This window comes from Amblyraja radiata, chromosome 7, assembly GCF_010909765.2.
Source record: "Amblyraja radiata isolate CabotCenter1 chromosome 7, sAmbRad1.1.pri, whole genome shotgun sequence".
Taxonomy (NCBI): Eukaryota; Metazoa; Chordata; class Chondrichthyes; order Rajiformes; family Rajidae; genus Amblyraja; species Amblyraja radiata.
The window spans coordinates 30,257,370-30,276,422 of record NC_045962.1 but is presented as its reverse complement, the minus strand read 5'-3'; the positions used below and the strand labels follow the sequence as shown (position 1 = coordinate 30,276,422).

Here is a 19,053-nt window from a genome sequence, read left to right as displayed (position 1 = left end):
ATCCTCCTCACAGCTAACACTGCCCCCCAGCTTAGTGTCATCCGCAAACTTGGAGATATTGCCTTCAAGTCCCTCATCCAGATCATTAATATATATTGTAAATAGCTGGGGTCCCAGCATTGAGCCTTGCGGTACCCCACTAGTCACTGCCTGCCATTGTGAAAAGGACCCGTTTACTCCTACTCTTTGCTTCCTGTTTGCCAGCCAGTTCTCTATCCACATCAATACTGAACACCCAATGCCGTGTGCTTTAAGTTTGTATACTAATCTCTTATGTGGGACCTTGTCGAAAGCCTTCTGGAAGTCCAGATACACCACATCCACTGGTTCTCCCCTATCCACGCTAATAGTTACATCCTCGAAAAATTCTATAAGATTCGTCAAGACATGATTTACCTTTTGTAAATCCATGCTGACTTTGTCCAATGATTTCACCACTTTCCAAATGTGCTGCTATCCCATCTTTAATAACTGACTCTAGTAGTTTCCCCACTACCGATGTTAGACTAACTGGTCTGTAATTCCCCGTTTTCTCTCTCCCTCCCTTCTTAAAAAGTGGGGTTACGTTTGCTACCCGCCAATCCTCAGGAACTACTCCAGAATCTAAAGAGTTTTGAAAGATTATTACTAATGCATCCACTATTTCTGGAGCTACTTCCTTAAGTACTCTGGGATGCAGCCTATCTGGCCCTGGGGATTTATCGGCCTTTAATTCATTCAATTTACCCAACACCACTTCCCGGCTAACCTGGATTTCACTCAATTCCTGCAACTCCTTTGACCCGCGGGCCCCTGCTATTTCCGGCAGATTATTTATGTCTTCCTTAGTGAAGACGGAACCAAAGTAGTTATTCAATTGGTCCGCCATATCCTTGTTCCCCATGATCAACTCACCTGTTTCTGACTGCAAGGGACCTACATTTGTTTTAACTAATCTCTTTCTTTTCACATATCTATAAAAAATTTTGCAGTCAGTTTTTATGTTCCCTGCCAGTTTTCTTTCATAATCTATTTTTCCTTTCCTAATTAAGCCCTTTGTCCTCCTCTGCTGGTCTCTGAATTTCTCCCAGTCCTCCGGTATGCTGCTTTTTCTGGCTAATTTGTACGCATCATCCTTCGCTTTGATACTATCCCTGATTTCCCTTGTTATCCACGGATGTACTACCTTCCCTGATTTATTCTTTTGCCAAACTGGGATGAACAATTTTTGTAGTTCATCCATGCAGTCTTTAAATGTCTTCCATTGCATATCCACCGTCAACCCTTTTAGAATTAATTGCCAGTCAATCTTGGCCAATTCACGTCTCATACCCTCAAAGTTACCTTTCTTTAAGTTCAGATATCAAATATCTAAATGTTATTCCCTTGTCATGTACCTCGGTACACATGACAATAAACTAAACTAACTAGAGATAAATAACCTAATGAAATATTAGGAAAGAGGTAACCTGTTATTGAAACAAATCTATTCTTAAAATAATCTCCATTTTATCAAAAATAAACATGGACGAGAACATGTAGAATTGTGAATAAATCTTTTGGTTAGATTCACCAAAACATGTTTGTTTATGCCATTAAAATAAATGTTCCTTCTATCTATCTTTTGTTGACAGAAAGCAGTTGATGTGATGTACCTTGTGCCGAAACGCTGCAACGATATGATGAATTTGGGAAGGCTTGAGGATTTTGAGGTAAATTTCTTTTTTCCTTTCCTTCAACCTCTGCAATTATTTATTATCTCTACAGTGAAAATGTATATAAGTGCTAGATATAATACGTTAAGTCACTTTTTACCTTGGGTGGACATAGGGTAGATTTTACTTTGGACTTTAGAGATACGGTGTGGAAACAGGCCTTTTGGCCCATCGAGTCCACGCAACCACGATCACTATCCTACACACGAGAGACAATTTACAATTTTTACCCGTCAATAAACCTACAAACCTGCATGTCTTTGGAGCATGGGACGAAAACAGAGAACCGGGGGGAAATCCATGCGGCCACAGGGAGAACGTACAAACTGTGTAATGACAGCACCCATAGTCAGGATCGACCCCGAGTCTCTGGCGCTGTAAGGCAGCAGCTCTATCGCTGCGCCACCATGCTGCCCTAATGGTAATTGCAATTTGCCTATCGCTTTTGTACAGGTCTGGTCTTACCAATTAAGGAATGACATGCTTGTGCTGAAGGGAGTGCGGTGAAGTTCACCATTTTGACTCCTAGGATGGCAGATTTGTTGTATGACGAGTGATTAAGCAAACTCTGCCTGTGATCACCTGAGGTTAGAAGAATGAATGGTCGTTTCGTTGAAATGCATACACTTGCGAGGGTAAATGCAGGATTGATGTTACTTCTGGCTGGGTTAACCAGAATCATAGAATACAGTCCCAAAATAGCATGATAGCCACTCATGACAAAGATGAGCTGACATGGAACCTCTAGCTGTTGACCATAAGACATAGGAGCAGAATTATGCTGTGTAGCCCATTGCGTCTACTCCGCCATTCAATCATAGCTGATCTATTTTTCTCTCTCAATCCCATTCTCCTGCCTTCTCCCCGTAACCTTTGACACCTTTACTAATCAGGAACCTATCAATCCCCTATTTAAAAATGCACAATGACCCGGCCTCCACCGCCATCTGTGGTAATGAATTCCACAGATTCACCACCCATTGGTTAAAGAAGTTGCTCCTCATCACCATTCTGAAGGTATATCCTTTCATTCTGTGGCTGTGCCCTCTGGTTCTAGACTCTCCCATTGCTGAAAACATTATTTCCACGTCCACTCTATCAAGGCCTTTCTCTGAATGTTTATTACATTCCCATAAACCTGCTGCCCCGGGCCTCCTCTTGTGGTAGGCCGCACAGATTTTGGAAGTGCAAATGTTGTAGCTGCCCAGGTGACTAAATGCAGCAGAACTTGGAGATGTCGCACACTCCAGTTACTGTGCACCAGATCTTCAGGAATAACTGTAGGATGGTGCATGAGGTGCTAATCAAATGGCTTATGTCATTCTCGTTTTTATTGAGCTTCTTGAGTGTTATTGGAGCTTCACTCATCCCTGGAAAGTATTCCACCATGTTCCTGACCACTGCTTTATCATTGCTCAGTCGGAGAGACTAAAACAGGGAAGCACAGACAGGCCTGTGGTTTTTCTTTGAACCAGGAGTCGCGTGTTGTTTTCTAAAAGAATCGTTACTTTACCTGGATTATTGGTTGTGTAAAGGGCCTGACCTACTTAGGCTATTTTTTAGGCGACTACAGGCGACTAGGCTGTTGCCACATGGTCGCCGGGGTGTCGCCTGTATGGTCGTGAGTAGTCTCCTCAGTCGCCCAAAGGGTCGTAGCATCTTTCTGGTCGCCACTGGATTATCAACATGTTCAACATTTTTTGGCGACAGTGGGTTGATGCCAATGAGCGTAGCTTGACTTCTCATGACGTAGGTGTTGTCATAGGTTGTCGCCAGGTGACGTAGGTTGTCGCCGGTGCTGACTTCGGTGAATTCCATTGGCGACTACCTACGTCAACCTATGTCAACCGATGACAGGTACCGGCGAATGAATTGTCTTCAGTTGTCTTCTGGGCTTGTCCCACCGAGGCGATTATTTCGGCGACTGCCGGCGACTGTCATAGTCGTAGCAGGTCACCGAAAAAACGGCGGCTGGACCCCCCCCACGACAATGTCTACAACAATGTCTACAACATCCAGCCTCCTAGTCAACATCAAGCTATGGCAAGCTACCGAAAATCATTAAGATATCCACATACGACCACACCTACGACAACCTACGTCCACCCGTGACAAGCTACGACAAGGTAAGACAATTCAGTCACCAATACCTGTCGCCGGTTGACGTAGGTTGACGTAGGTAGTCGCCAATGGAATTCACTGAAGTCTGCACCGGCAACAACCTATGTCAGTCATCCTGGCAACAACCTACGTCATGCTTCGAACGTTGGCGTCAAGCCGACAGGCGCAGTCTGTCGACGAAAATTTTGAACATTTCCAAAATCCAGCGCAACCAGAAAAAAATGTACGACTCTTTGGGCGACTGAGGAGATCATACAGCGACACCCTAGCGGCCATGTGGCGACAGCCTCGCCGCCTGTAGTCACCTAAAAAATCACCTAAGTGGGACAGGCCCATTCAGTTGTCGCCGACAGGGTCGTAGCTTGTCGTAACTTGTCGCGGGTGGACGTAGATCGACTTCAGTTGTCGTAGGTTGTCGCCTGTGTGGTCATGTGTTGTCGTGGATGTGGGCGTAGGTGGACGCCCCAATGGGTCGCCGGTTGTCGGTAGCTTGCTGTAGCTTGACGTCGACTAGGTGGTAGGTTGGTGTAGCTTGTCATAGACATTGTTGTAGACATTGTCGTAGGGGGGTCCAGTCTATCCCCCTACTATGACAGTCGCCGGCAGTCACCTAAAAAATTGCCTAAGTGTGACAGGCCCAATTGTAAGAATATATCTGGTATCACTGGTATCACTGGTAAAACTGAATAAGAGACTTAACTGTGTCACATTGACAGAATGGCAATCATGAGACTGAAGCGAGCAATTAAACTCACCGAGTTGTATGCAAAAGACAAATGTCTGTAATTGGGTACATGTGACAGTGAAGTGCCATTGATCCATTGAACTTTGATCTATCTATTCACCAGAGCAACAAGGATTCTGCTTTGATTTCTTGTTTATGGAAACGTGGAAATGTTTCCATCCATTATTGCATGCAAATTAAAGATGGAGCCTTGGTGTAATCTATATAAAAGGTTGTGTTTCCCCACAACTTCTCAGCTTCCCAACACCTGGGCTGAGCGTACTTACAAATTGGCACTCACCCTGTGTGAAACTGAACCACATCATGTTTATGTTTGTTCTGATTAAATGATTTAATTTAGATGCATTTCAAATTTCTGATTAATTCGTCATTCCATAATGGTGTTATGCTACTAATAAGAACACAGAATCGTGGAATAAAGAATACATGTATCAATGGATGCCTTCATCTGATGTATCATAAGATCATAAGACGTAGGAGCAGAATTAGGCAATTTGGCCCATCGAGGCTGCTCCGCTGTACGATCGTGTCTGATCTATTTTTTCCTCTGAACATCATTCTCCTTCCTTCTTAACTTGAAAATCTGAATTCTTTCTTCTTTTAGGGTAAAATCACAGCACAAGGAAAATTACTTCAGCAGGATACCTTCTACGTGACAGAACAAGATTCTGGAGTGCTCTCCCGAAGTAAGGAACGAAGAGTCTTTCTCTTCGAACAGATTGTAATCTTCAGTGAGCTGCTGAACAAGGGCTCTTCAACACCAAGGTATCATTTCAAGAAGAGCATTAAGGTAAATCTGCTTGTCTAATCTGTGATCTTTGACAAGGAAGAAGATGCGCTAGGAGTCTCAGAAAAGAAAAGGTAGTTGAAGTTCTAGTTGGGCAATAGATTGATAAATAAAGTTACTAGAAAGACCAGTGACACTTCAAATGAATAGGTCCTCTGGGCCAGATGGGGTACATGCTAGGTTGCTGAGAGAAATAAAAGATAAAATAACAGAGGCTCTGGGCATAATCTTCCAAAGACCTGCATTCGGCACGAACTTGTAGGGCCGAGATGGCCTGTTTCCATGCTGTAATTGTTATATGGTTATATATATATGGGCCTTGTGTGAGGGCAGGAAAATTGAAAATATTGTGGCCTCCATCAAAAAAATAGTTGTAGGATTTAACCCTGTAACTTGAAAGCAGTCAATTTGACCTCATGGATGAGAAAAGGTCAACACTGAACTCGAAAAAATGTCAGTCATATGAAAGCATTTGAGAAAGCAGCATGGATTGTGTTTAACTAGCTTTAATATTTTCTGATGAAATTTCAGACAGAGTTGACAAAGGAAATGTACTTGTGGTGTATCTGGACTTCAAATAGGCATTTGATAAAGTGGAATACAATGCAAAATGCAAATAGAAAGTACTAGAAATGCTCAGCAGTTCAGGCAGCATCTGTAGAGGAGGAATCTGGGAAATGTTTCAGGTCAATGGCCCTTCATCAGAACTGGAGAAATGTGAAGACAATTCTGTTTTAAGTTGCAGCGAGGGAGTGAGGGGAAGAGTACAGAGGGAAAATCAGTGACGGAGATGGGAGCATAGAGAAAGGGAAAGGGAGGGCCAGACATGGATATGGATCGTGTGAAAGTGAGATCTGGCTCACAATTTGTCGCAAAATAATAACATTTTTGAGACACAGAGGATTGCAAATGCTAGAATATTGAGCAAAATAAAACTGCTAGAGAAACTTAGCAGGCCAGGCAGAATCTGTGGTGTGTGGTGGACAGGCAAAATTTCAGGTCCATCTTACCTACAGGAAAAAGAGTCGGGGGGGGGGGGAGGACAGATCCCTGCTCAACACTACTACTGAATCTGCCACAACTGCAGATTCTAGCAAAGTATTTCTGAACCTATTGACGTATAATAATGCTTTCCTTCTGCCACTTTTGAGCCAAGGAATCATACATTATGAAAATAGGCCCATTGTCATCAACCATCAAACATCAGAAAGGGAAGGATTTGCAGAGCTGTGGGCAAATGGTTTGGAAGTGGATTAGTTGAAATTGCCCGTTTTGAGTCAGTATGTGTTTGAAGGGGCAAAATTGACTTATTTCCATGCTGTGGACATCTTGTGGATCTGTGTACGACCATAAAGCTGGCATTATTATTCCATTACGCACAATCAGCCCACAGAGCATAAGATCAGAACAATCCGACAGATACAAAACTATGTATCGTATACAAAATCATGAGAGGAATAGATTGGGTAAACGCACAGAGTCTCTTGCCCAGAGTAGGAGAATCGAGAACCAAACGACATAGGTTTAAAGTGAAGGGGGCAAGATTTAATAGGAACCTGAGGGTAACTTTTTCACACAAAGGGTGCTGGGTGTATGGAACAAGCTGCCGGAGGAGGTAGTTGAGGCAGGTACGATTGCAATGTTTAAGAAACATTAAGGCAGGTACCTGGATATGACAGTTTTAGAGGCAGGCACGTGGGACTAGTGTAAATGGAACATGTTGGCCGGTGTGGGCAAGATGGGCCGAAGTGCCTGTTTCCACACTGTAAGATCCTACGACTCTCTGTGACTCTAATAATAGTGATCAAAAGACAGGACCAAATCTGTGAGCCTCGCTGAAGCAAGCGTCTAGCATGGCAACAGATGGAGGAGATGCCTGTCCCACCGTCAGGCATGTCACTGAGATTAAATGGAGACACAGGGAACTGCAGATGTTGGATTTTCGAGCAAAACACAAAGTGCTGGAGGAACTCAGCTCGAAGCAGCTATGGAAGAAATGGACAGACAATGTTTTGCATCGGGATCCTCCTCCAGCCTCTGACACCTACTCTACCCCTTACTCTGCCCATCTGACAGTCACTCCCCCCACCTCACCTGTATCCATCTATCACTTAATAATAATAATAATACATTTTATTTATGGGCGCCTTTCAAGAGTCTCAAGGACACCTTACAAAAATTTAGCAAGTAGAGGAAAAACATGTAAGCGGAATGAAATAAATAGTAGAGACATGACTAGTACACAAATTAAAGACAGAATTCAATTTAAAACACAATATGAGGCAATTCAAGCACAGATGAAAAGGGAGGGGGACGTGGGGCTAAGGATAGGCAGAGGTGAAGAGATGGGTCTTGAGGCGGGACTGGAAGATGGTGAGGGACACGGAATTGCGGATCAGTTGGGGGAGGGAGTTCCAGAGCCTGGGAGCTGCCCTGGAGAAGGCTCTGTCCCCAAAACTGCGGAGGTTGGATTTGTGGATGGAGAGGAGACCGGCAGATGTGGATCTGAGGGACCGTGAGGGTTGGTAGGGGGAGAGGAGGTCAGTGAGATATAGGGGGACCAGATGGTGGAGGGTTTTGTAGGTGAGGACCAGGATTTTGTAGGTGATCCGGTGGGAGATGGGAAGCCAGTGAAGTTGTTTGAGGACTGGAGTGATGTGATGCCAGGATTTGGTGTGGGTGATGAGTCGGGCGGCTGCGTTCTGGACCAGTTGGAGTCGGTTGATGTAGGTGGAGCTGATGCCAAGGAGAAGTGAGTTGCAGTAGTCCAGTCGGGAGGAGATGAAGGCATGGATGAGTCTTTCAGCAGCGGGAGGTGTGAGAGAGGGTCTGATTTTGGCGATGTTGCGGAGGTGAAAGAAGGAGGTTTTAATGACATGGCGGATGTGAGGCTCAAGGGAGAGGGTGGAATCAAAGATCACGCCAAGGTTGCGGGCCTGGGGAGATGGGGAGACAGTGGTGCCGTCGATGGTGAGAGTGGGGTTATTGATTTTGCTGAGTGTGGATTTGGAGCCTATGAGGAGGAATTCTGTCTTATCGCTGTTGAGTTTGAGGAAGTTATGTTGCATCCAGGTTTTTATAGCTGACAAACAGGAGTTGATATGGGAGAGGGGGGGGTTGTGGGGGGATTTGGTTCCAAGGTAGATCTGGGTGTCATCGGCGTAGCAGTGGAAGTCCAGGTTGAAGTGGCGGAGTATCTGACCAAGGGGGAGGATGTAGATGATGAAGAGGAGGGGGCCGAGTACGGAGCCTTGGGGAACGCCTTGAGTGACTGTGGCTGTAGCAGAGGTGTGGTTATGGAGAGAGATGAAGTGGGATCTGTTGGAAAGGTAGGAACAGAGCCAGCTGAGTGCAGAACCTTCAATGCCAAGGTCCCCAAGTCTGGTAAGCAGGATGTTATGGTTCACTGTATCGAAGGCTGCACTCAGGTCGAGGAGGATGAGGATGTTGATGTTGAGGATGTTGAGGGAACCAGTGTCAGCAGAGGTGAGGAGGTCGTTGAGGACTTTGAGGAGAGCAATTTCTGTGCTATGGAGGGGGCGAAAGCCAGATTGGAGGGGTTCGAATAGGTTATACGCAAGGAGGTGGGAATGAAGTTGTGACGCAACGATACGCTCCAGGGTTTTTGAAAGAAAGGGGAGGTTTGAGATTGGGCGGTAGTCAAGCTTTGTCTCACCAAAACTCTCTCTTCCAGCTTTCTTCCCCATATTCTTACCAGTCTGAAGATGGGTCCGACCCAAAACATTGCCTATCGATGTCCTCCAGAGATGCTGCCTGACCTGTTGAGTTACTCCAGCACTTTGTACTTTGACTGAGATTAAAGATTTGTGGAAATCTCTGCGATTCAACAATGAACATGTGCTATTAAAACTAATGATTGGAATGTAATTGTTTTAAGTGTTAAAAACTAGAAACACACACATACTCTAATAAATACTTAAACGTGCTTCAGTTAATTAGATTAAATAAAATATAACGGTCAACTTACTATTTTTTGGACAGCCCTTTCCTCCCATTCACTTCAATGTGGACTCATTAGGCAGATTTCCCATCCTTAGAGCTAAGAGTTCTGCGCAATTCTGCACTGCAACACTGAATTCCACTAAAATACAAAGTGCTGGAGTAACTCAGCGGGTCAGGCAACATCTCTGGAGGTCATGGAGAGGCAACATTTCAGGTCAGACCCTTCTTCATTATGAAGAATGATCCAAAACTTTGCCTATCCATGTCCTCCAGAGATGCTGCCTGACCCGCTGAGTTACTCCAGCACTTTGTATTCTACGTAAAATTCCAGCATCTGCAATTCTTTGTATCAACTGAATTCCAGTAGTTCAGTGACAATGAGCTGAAGCACATATTGAAAATGGAGCTAAAGGCTGCACTTCACCTTGCACCCAGAAATTCCCTGAGTTGCAACACATCTGTCTATGTAAAAGCCAGCAGATTGGAGTGGATCTTCAAGTTTTTAATGGAAGATCTGCTCCATATAACTTTGAATGTTGACCAATTAAGTACCATCTCACTCCGAATCTTCCCTACATCTCTTCACACAAGTATAGTTAATGTCCTTGATAGTAACTTATTCCGGCTGGTAGGTCTCCAGTATTAAGATGGAAAAACACTGTCTTCAGAGATGCAGCCTGTCCTGCTGAGTTACTCCAGCATTTTGTGTCTATCTTCGATGTAAACAGCATCTGCAGTTCCTTCCTACATCTTGTGCACATTAATGGTCTTGGTCTTGGTGCAGATTTCAGTATTTCTTCCTTTTTTTTAATCCATGTCAGATGAGTTACCTTAACATCGAGGAGAATGTAGACAATGAACTCTGCAAGTTTGCTCTAATATCCCGTGGAACGTCTGAACGATTCATCCTACAGGCACCAAGCATTGAAGTCTGGCAAGCTTGGATTCAGGATATCAATCAAGTTCTTGACGCCCAGCGAAATTTCTTAAATGGTAAGCAAGATAGTTTTATTTCCTTCCATTCACCGCATTGCACTTACACATTTCATGCAGCTGGTAGAGCTGTTGCCTCACAGCGCCCAAGATCCGCTTTCAATCCTGACCTCGGGTGCTGTCTGCATGGAGTTTGCACATTCTCCCTGCGACCACTTAGGTTTTCCCAGTTCCCCCCAAAGACGTGCAGTCTTGTAGGTAAATTGGCCTTTGTTAATTGCCTCTTGCGTGTAGGGAATGGATGCAAAAGTGGGATAACATTGAACTAGTGGGAACGGGTGATCGAGAGTCGGCATAGACTCAGTGGGCTGAAGGGCCTGTTTCCATGCTGTATCTTTCAATCGACCAAAACAGTAAAGATCTGAATCAAAAAAACAAACTGCCGGAGGAACTCAGCAGGTCAGGCCTCAGCTCTGGAGTGAAATGGACAGATGACATTTCAGGTCGGGACCTTTCTTGAAGGCATTTTGTTTCTTTGATCAAGTTTCCTGATTCTGCAGTCCCGTGTGTCGTCAGAAAATAAAAATCTGAATGTGAATTGATCAATATTGTCTGTCTGATGCTGTGCCGTATATATGTTCCAACAAAGAATGTTACGCTGGTGCCAGAGCTAGAAATCAAATCATAGTATCCAAGTTAGCACGTTAAACTGCACCAAGACTTTCAGAACAGGGTAACTCATTAATGACTCATCTTTGTCCAGAAATAATGCATTAATGCGGAAGTGACGGCGCTGCCCTGGCAGCAGCGGCTCGCCTGCAGTCCGTTTGTTTTTACTTTTTTGTGTTGTTTTTTTTTCGTTTTGTCCAGTTAAGTTTTTGGTTTTTAGGTTGTGTTTATGTGGGGGGGGGGGGTTGAAACGGGGCTTGCTGTCTCTCCCTTCGGGGGAATGCGACTTTTTTGTCGTATCCCCCTTCTCTGCCTCCGTCTGCGCTGAGGCCTAATGGCGGAGCTGGCGACCTCGAGACTCCGGAGGCAGAACCAGTCAGGACTTGCCCTGGGCTCGCTCCCCTGAGGGCGGTCCGGCTCGGGGCTGGAACGGCGCTCCCGTGAGGGGCTGTGACGCTCCCGTGAGGGCAGCCTGGCGCGGGGCTGAGACTCTCCCGTGAGGGGCTGTGGCGCTCCCGTCGGGGCGGCCCAGCTCGAGGGTGGAATGGCGCTCCCGTCGGGGCGGCCCAGCTCGAGGGTGGTATGGCGCTCCCGTCGGAGCGGCCCAGCTCGAGGGAGGAACGGCACTCACGTGAGGGCGATCCGGCTCGGGGCTGGAACGGTGCTCCGGTGGTTGGGACGGCGTTCTGGTGGCGGTGACCTGAGTCCGCTGGACTGGAGGGCGGCAGCTTCGACCACCCCGGGCCGCGGTGTTTGAGCCGGCCCGTTTGCGGGGTTCGGTGAGCCGCGGGACTGTTTGTGCCATCGCCCGGTGGGGTATCGCCTCAGCGCAGAGGGAGAAGAGGAGGGAAGAGACTGCAGCCCTAAGATTTTGGCCTCCACCACAGTGAGGAGGTGCTTGGAGGACTCACTGTGGTGGATGTTAATTTGTGTTTATTGTTGTTTATTATTGTATTATTGTATGTATGACTGCAGGCACGAAATTTCGTTCAGACCGTAAGGTCTGAATGACAATAAAGGTAATTCTAATTCTAATTCTTCTAATTCTATAAAAGTCACAAGAGTCACTCCACTGTATGGTGTACTTATGTTGTGAAAGACTGCACAAAACTGAAGAGAGTTATAGATGTAGTTCAGTGCATCACACACAACCAAAATTCCCACCATTAACTTCATCTACACTTTACAATACATTGGAAGAGTAGCTGACATGATCAAAGACGTCCCACCCCGGTCATCCCTTCTTTTCCATGCACACATCAGACAAAAGGTACAGCAGCTTGAAAGTGCACACTGGCAGACTCAGAAACAGCTTCTTCCTCTCTAAATGGTCCTTCGAAATGAACCCAGTCTACTGTCCGATTCACCTCTACCCCATTGTGCACATAGGACTTTGTCTCTGGAGCTGATGCGCTACAATGCTGAGAACTATATTCTGCACTCTGTGTCTTCCCTTTGCTCTACCTATTGTACTTGAGTTTGACTTATGTGTAGTGTTATCTGATCTGATTAGATAGCATGCAAAACAAAGCTTTTCACTGTACCTCAGTACATATGATAATAATAACCTAAACCTGACTTAAAAATTATCCCTCTTCATGTTTTAATTTAAATAACTAATTATTTCACAGACCACATTTTACAGGGGAGAAAAACCTGATTGCCAACACATTGTAATGTGCAAATCAGCAGCAACCATTTACAAAGAAGAGCTCGCTCATAACTAGTAAAGTGCCTCTAGTTGCTGGCTGAGTTGTGAGCTCTGCCATAGATTTTGCAAAAATAACTTCACATTGTTCAATCGTATCTGTAATCTTATTATTTGTAGCACTTGATCATTATTAATCTCACCACAAATTTACATCCAATAATTCTCAGGGTACCCTTTTATCGACATGACTACTCAGTAACCTTTCATGCCTAGGATATAAACAGTTTATAGAGAGCAGTTATATTAGGCAGTAGATTGTTTTACAAGATTATTAGATGTCGTATTTTTAACTTTTGATTCCTTTTCTATTATACCTCTTTTTATTGTTTATTAAATATAGATGTATTAAAATATTATTTTTATTGTTTCCTTTATCTAAATTTTGAAACACCTTTTGAATCTGAACTGCTGTTGAATCCATCGGTTTCATTTCAGCATCCTTCTCAGTCCTTCCTCTAGTTATTTCTCAACCCGTTATCGTCTTTGGTCAAGTGATTGTCATGTTTTTCATTCAAAGTTTCTGTTGCTCTCGACACTCCATTATCAATTTGCACATCCACAACATGTGATGAAGATGTTAGCTCAGTCAAAACCTTGCCCCATTTGTCAACAATGAGGTGTCGATTAGAAAAATAAATAGATGTAACATCTTTGCCCAGAATAGTACGTGCTAAAGTACAAAACTGATTTAGGGGTTTAAAAAAGGTAAAATTACATTAAATAATTAAAACAGCCTGGATGCAGTTTGTCGCTAAAACTTATTAACTTTGTTTCTATTCTGTGTGCAGACCTAAGATCATTTAGGTAGAATTATGGCCTAAATTTTAATGCTCATCTTCTCACCAAATTTCAGGTATAACAAGATGGTCACTCAAGCCTTGAAGCCTACTCCATCATGCCGTTAGATTGTAATTGGGTTTAGAGGGCATCTGAGGGGATTTTTTCATACAGGGGGTGTTTAGAGTCTGCAATGTGCAACCTGATGACATGGTGGAAGCTGATACTTTTGCCACTTTTAAGTTAAAAATCTCAAGAAGTACTTGAATTGTCAGGGCATAGATGACCATGGATCTCATGCGGGTAAATGGAGTTAGCGAAGATCATAAGATCATTAGGCAAGGCAAGGCAAGGCAACTTTATTTATATAGCACATTTCATACACGAGGCAGACTCAAAGTGCTTCACATAAAAACATGTCATACAATAAAATGAAATAATAAAATAAAATAAAATAGAACTAAAAGAAAAGAAAAGCAAAATTAAAAATGCATTATAAAAAGTGCAAAAGTTAAAAGTGCAATGTAGTTAAGATTTAGCTGAAAGCTAAAGTAAACATATAAAAAGTAAACATTCTATCACTAACATTAGTGATAGAATTAGGCCATTTGGCCCATTAAGTCTACTCCGCTATCCAATCATGGCTGATCTATCTCTCCCTCCTAACCCCATTCCCCTGCCTTCTCCCCATAACCCCTGACACAAAGGACGGCCTTCTATGATGTCCAAGCATGAGTCATTCACTCTAAAATTAAATACCCATTTGGCATTGAAAAGTTAATATTTATATAATGTCATTCCCAGTTAATTATAGTTGTAGATATATTTAACTAAACCTGTTTGTTTTTTTTGCCTCTGCTGTTTGAATAAACTATTTTAACGTATATCCTTAATTTGCATTTTATGGCTCAGCCTCTGGATAATTCAAGTCGTTGTCTTTAGTCTGATGGGTAAAAGTGACAGACGATTGCTAGTCCTCGTCTCTTTTTATCCCTGCTTCCTTGTGCCAAAATGGCCTTTTAATAACAGTGAGTTCCAGAGCAAAACAACCTAGGAAATTCTGGAGACAAGCCATTCTGTTGGCAAGCCATACCAAATATTCAGTGTCTGTACACATAATTGGTCCATCACTATCTGTGAAATCCATCCCTGTGAATATTGTATCAAAATATATCATTACATTGTGCAAAAAAGATATCACTAATATCTAAGAATCTCAGAAAACCTAAACAATGTTGCAAAAATTGCCTAAACAATGTTGCAAAAAATTATGAGAGGCATAGATAGGGTTGACAGTCATAACCTTTCTCCCCAGGGTGTAATGGTCCAACACTAGAGGGTATAGCTAAAAGGTGTGAGGAGGAAAGTTTAATGAAGATGTACGTAGTGGGGCCTGGAACGCATTGCCAGGGCTGGTGGTGGAGGCAGATACATTAGTGGCCTTTTTAAAGACTTTTAAATAGGCACATGGGTGCAAGGAATAGAGGGATATGGATTATGTCCAGGCACATGAAACCTGTTATGGATCAAGTAAAGGCAGATGAAATAAGTTTAGTTTGGCATCATGTTTGGCATAAATATTATGGGCGGAAGCGCCCATTCCTGTGCACTACTGTTCTATGTTCTACTATAACAAGATTGACAAAGAATTAAGAGTTTGTTTTTCTATGATAATACAAATCATTCTTGTTCTATTTGCAACTTGTCCAGATTCTCCCATGATTTGTTGATTTTGATTACAGCACTGCAATCACCCATCGAGTACATGAAAAGAGAGAGTGGACCACAGCCCTCAGGGAAAACACAAGCAAGCAGGATACCCCCGCCTAATATCAGAGCACTCTCCTGTTCCCAGGCTGGGCCCGAAAAGCCTCTGAAATCATTGGTTCACAACCCATCACTACCCCCGTTAAAGCTATCTACCTCCAATGGAAGTTTTGATGATGACCAGCATTACGGAGACTATGAGCAAATCAAGGTACCTGCACAAGAAAGTCTTCAACCTAGATCAATAACATATGGATAACCAGAGGAATTACACTGCCATATCAGGATTATTAAATCCAAAGTTTTGTAGCGATTGCAGAGTACTACAGTTTATTCAACCATGCCAGCAAACTAAGCATGACCATAATACTCTAAGCTAATGGTGTGGATGATTCCCAGCAAACGATCAAACATTCTTAACAGTATCTGTTTCTAGTGGACAATAAATGATGGTACACTAGCAGTAAAAGTTGAATATTACTTATATCATTGGATTAACTTGGGTAATTATATAATGTATGGATAAAATTGTTAATTAAAGCTACAAAGGACAGTCGCAAACTTGCTCAGCTTTACCCATAGCCAAAATGGGGAGTCTTTGCAAGTCACAATTCACATTATCTCACCTCAAAATAGTCCTTAAAGTTGATTGAATGAAGCTTTGTTCCTTCCAAAAGATATTCAGAGTGGAATTGATATATATGGAAGTCTTGAGCACAAAACAATCTGCTAGAAGAACTCAGCAGGTCAGGCAGCAACTGCGGAAGGAAATGTCCAGCCTAGAGGAAGGGTCATGACCTGAAAGGTTGACTATCCATTTCCCTCCATGAATGCTGCCTGACCTACCGAATTCCTGAGTAGACAAAAATGATGGAGAAACTCAGCGGGTGAGGCAGTATCTATGGAGCGAAGGAAATAGGTGACGTTTCGGGTCGAGACCCTTCTTCAGACATTTTCCAGCATCTGCAGTTCCTTCTTAAACATACTGAATTCCTGCAGCAGGCTGTTTTGTGCTCAAGGTTCCAGTGTCTCTGTCTGGAAGTCTTAACGTACTCAATGTTTCCCAAAACGTTAACTCTTTGCAGATATTGTTATTTTTAACATGCCATGTTTTAGATTGGAATCATTGTTGTCTAAATTCAATAATGTACGTGTATAATTAAAATCATCTGATTTATGTCAAACGGTGTGTTTAAAACTGTCCTAAGAAAAAGATCGATTTTGCCTTCAGTGTTTACAGCTCCATCCATCCTTCACGTGGTATTCCTGCATTTTTATTTGGCAAATTGGTCGACCTAAGCCTTCCAACATTAAGCCATCCAGATTACCAAAACACTGCAACTGAATTTCCAGCAATATCTTTGATGCATAAACGGCAGGGATATTTTCTGACTGGAAATTTTGTGCAGCAGCCTTTCTTACTTGGTCTTTAAAGGTTATTGTCAGATTTTCAGATCGCCTTCTCGTGATCCCTGCAATCTACCCATCAAGTCCATCTAAGCCAGCCATGGGTACTTGTGTCCAGGGTGACACACCAGTTGTGGGTGTCCTGACTTTACACTCTGGTATTTGCGATGTGATTTATAAGAAATAATAACTGACAAGACAAGAAATGGGTTAGCGTGATTTTGAAGACTTTAAACTTTGGAGTTTAGAGATACAGTGCAGAAACAGGCCCTTCGATCCACCGAGTCCGTGCCGACCAATGATCACCCCGTACATTAGCACAATCCTACACACTATGGGCAATTTACAATTTTACCAAACCCAATTAACCTGCAAACCTGTACATCTTTGGAGTGTGGGAGGAAACCAGAGCACCTGGAGGAAACCCACACGATCACAGGGAGAATTGACAAACTCTGTACAGACAGCACCGATAGTCAGGATCGAGCCCAGGTCTCTAGTGCTCTAAGGCAACAACTCTACCGCTGCGCCACTGTGCTGCCCAGAATCTTGGGGCTTTATTCCTCATGTTGAACGCCTTGCCCCTAATATTAGGGTTTATTAATGTTCTTTGAATCTTTGGAATTTTCTCCATGAAGTCCTGAGTTTGTCTTTTCTGCTCTTTGCAGTCCCAACTCGGTGGACTAGTTCTGCATTAGCACATTTCGTGGGCATCTGAAGAGCAGGAACACATTTTGTCACTCAGTATAACAGTCTATATCTACTTACTGTGAAGGAGGAAGACCATCACAGGCTCATGCAAAGGAAACTGAGATGTCACAGTGAAGGCCATCACTGGTGGCTTCTCATCCGTGGAGAACAGTCTGCCTTTTTGTTTTCCTCCAGTCCCTGAACTTCAAAAAAAAGGGACACTCTTTCAAACTCTTATCTATTGTGCCACACTGTAACAATCCTCTCATTTTACTCTATGATCTTGTTCCAGATCTTTGCTACTCAAGCACGTGGTGCGGCTAGTTTCTCATGCTCCACAGATTGCTTCGGATTGACACAGGGTTTATCCAGTGGCAGGTTGCCCTTGGCAGTGCCATTGAATCTGTGCAAATCAAAGATACTAGAGAGGAACGCTCCTCTATAATCTTTGGTGCAAATTGCCTAGTTTAGGCTTTCATGTGCTGCATTTGCATCCCACAAGGTGTTGGCACTAAACTGATTCTTATCAAATTTTTAACTGGGATCTGTTGCAAATTCCATTAATGATGCCTGATGGGGAAAAAAGGAACAAAATGCTTTTTGATATTCAAGTGATTATTTGTGTCCCAGATGTGGATAGAGATTGATTTCAAAGCCAGCATGTACAGTACGATACGATACGATAGAACAATTTATCGCAGGAGGAAAATTGTTCCTGGGATAAATAGAATTCTATTATATCGTACCGTATGTACCTGGTATAGGGCTTTTGTGTTCTGAGTCCCATGATTCAATGTTCACCTTTTCATTCAGCATCAAAAGTGCCGAAGTGGAGATGGTCAAGTTCCTAGGTGTAAATATCACCAACCTGTCCTAGAACAGCCACAGTGAAGTTACAGCCAAGAAAGCATACCAACAGATCTAGACTTTAGAGATGCAGCGTGGAAACAGGCTCTTCAGCCCACCAAGTCCGCGCTGACCAGCATACACTAGCACTATCCTACAAACTAGGGACAATTTACAATTTTACCAAATCCAATTATCCTACAAATCTGTACATCTTTAATAATAATAATAATAAATATTATTTGTTGGGCGCCTTTCAGACATCTCAAGGACACCTTACATAGATTAACAGGAATATAAACATATAATCAGAGTAAAATAAATAATAAAGACATCACAGAGACACAAACTAAAAACAGAATTCAGTCCAAAAACAGAAAATCAAAAACACAATGTGAAGAGAGAGCAGCGGCAGCCAAAGCGCGCCAGCGTCCACTCTCCCTTCATGGCAGCCATCTTGGACAAAGACTAACAGGATTACATTACAGACAAAAAAATAATCATCCCCCCCACAATGGATACCACTGTGGGGGAAGGCACAATGTCCAGTCCCCACCCCAAGTTCACCCCAAAGTCAGGCCTATTGAGGCCACCGCAATTGCCTCTACGGAGGCCCGATGTTCCTGGCCATTCTCACCGGGTGGTGTTGACCCGGCATCGGGAGAGTCCTCTCAGCGGCTGGGCCACCTGGAACGGCCGCTTTCTAGTTGGAGACCGCGGCTTCCGAAGCCGACAAGGCCGCGCCGGTTTGGAGCTCCCAGGCTCCCGATGATGAAGTCGGCGCCGCCCGCTCCGCTCCGCAGACCCGCAGCCCAGAGGTGTTGAACACGGCGGTCTCAGCTCACCGGAGCTCCAGCGTGTCGATCCAGCGCAGCGACCCAGGCAAGGCATCGCCCGCTCCGCTCCACGATAGCGCTCCAGCGCTGTGCCGCCACCGAGGCCG

The 19,053-nt window shown here is 43.8% G+C and overlaps 1 protein-coding gene across 6 annotated transcripts in view; it reads left to right on the top strand.

The window, feature by feature from the left end:
• kalrn (kalirin RhoGEF kinase) overlaps nt 1–19,053 on the top strand; it is a 612,442-nt gene that overhangs the window by 551,283 nt on the left and 42,106 nt on the right. For all 6 annotated transcript variants that reach the window (XM_033024028.1, XM_033024025.1, XM_033024026.1 and 3 more), the window contains 4 exons: nt 1,614–1,691; nt 5,165–5,350; nt 10,132–10,303; nt 15,143–15,378. In XM_033024028.1, the coding sequence (XP_032879919.1) occupies nt 1,614–1,691; nt 5,165–5,350; nt 10,132–10,303; nt 15,143–15,378 (672 nt within the window). The remainder of the gene's footprint in view (nt 1–1,613; nt 1,692–5,164; nt 5,351–10,131; nt 10,304–15,142; nt 15,379–19,053) is intronic.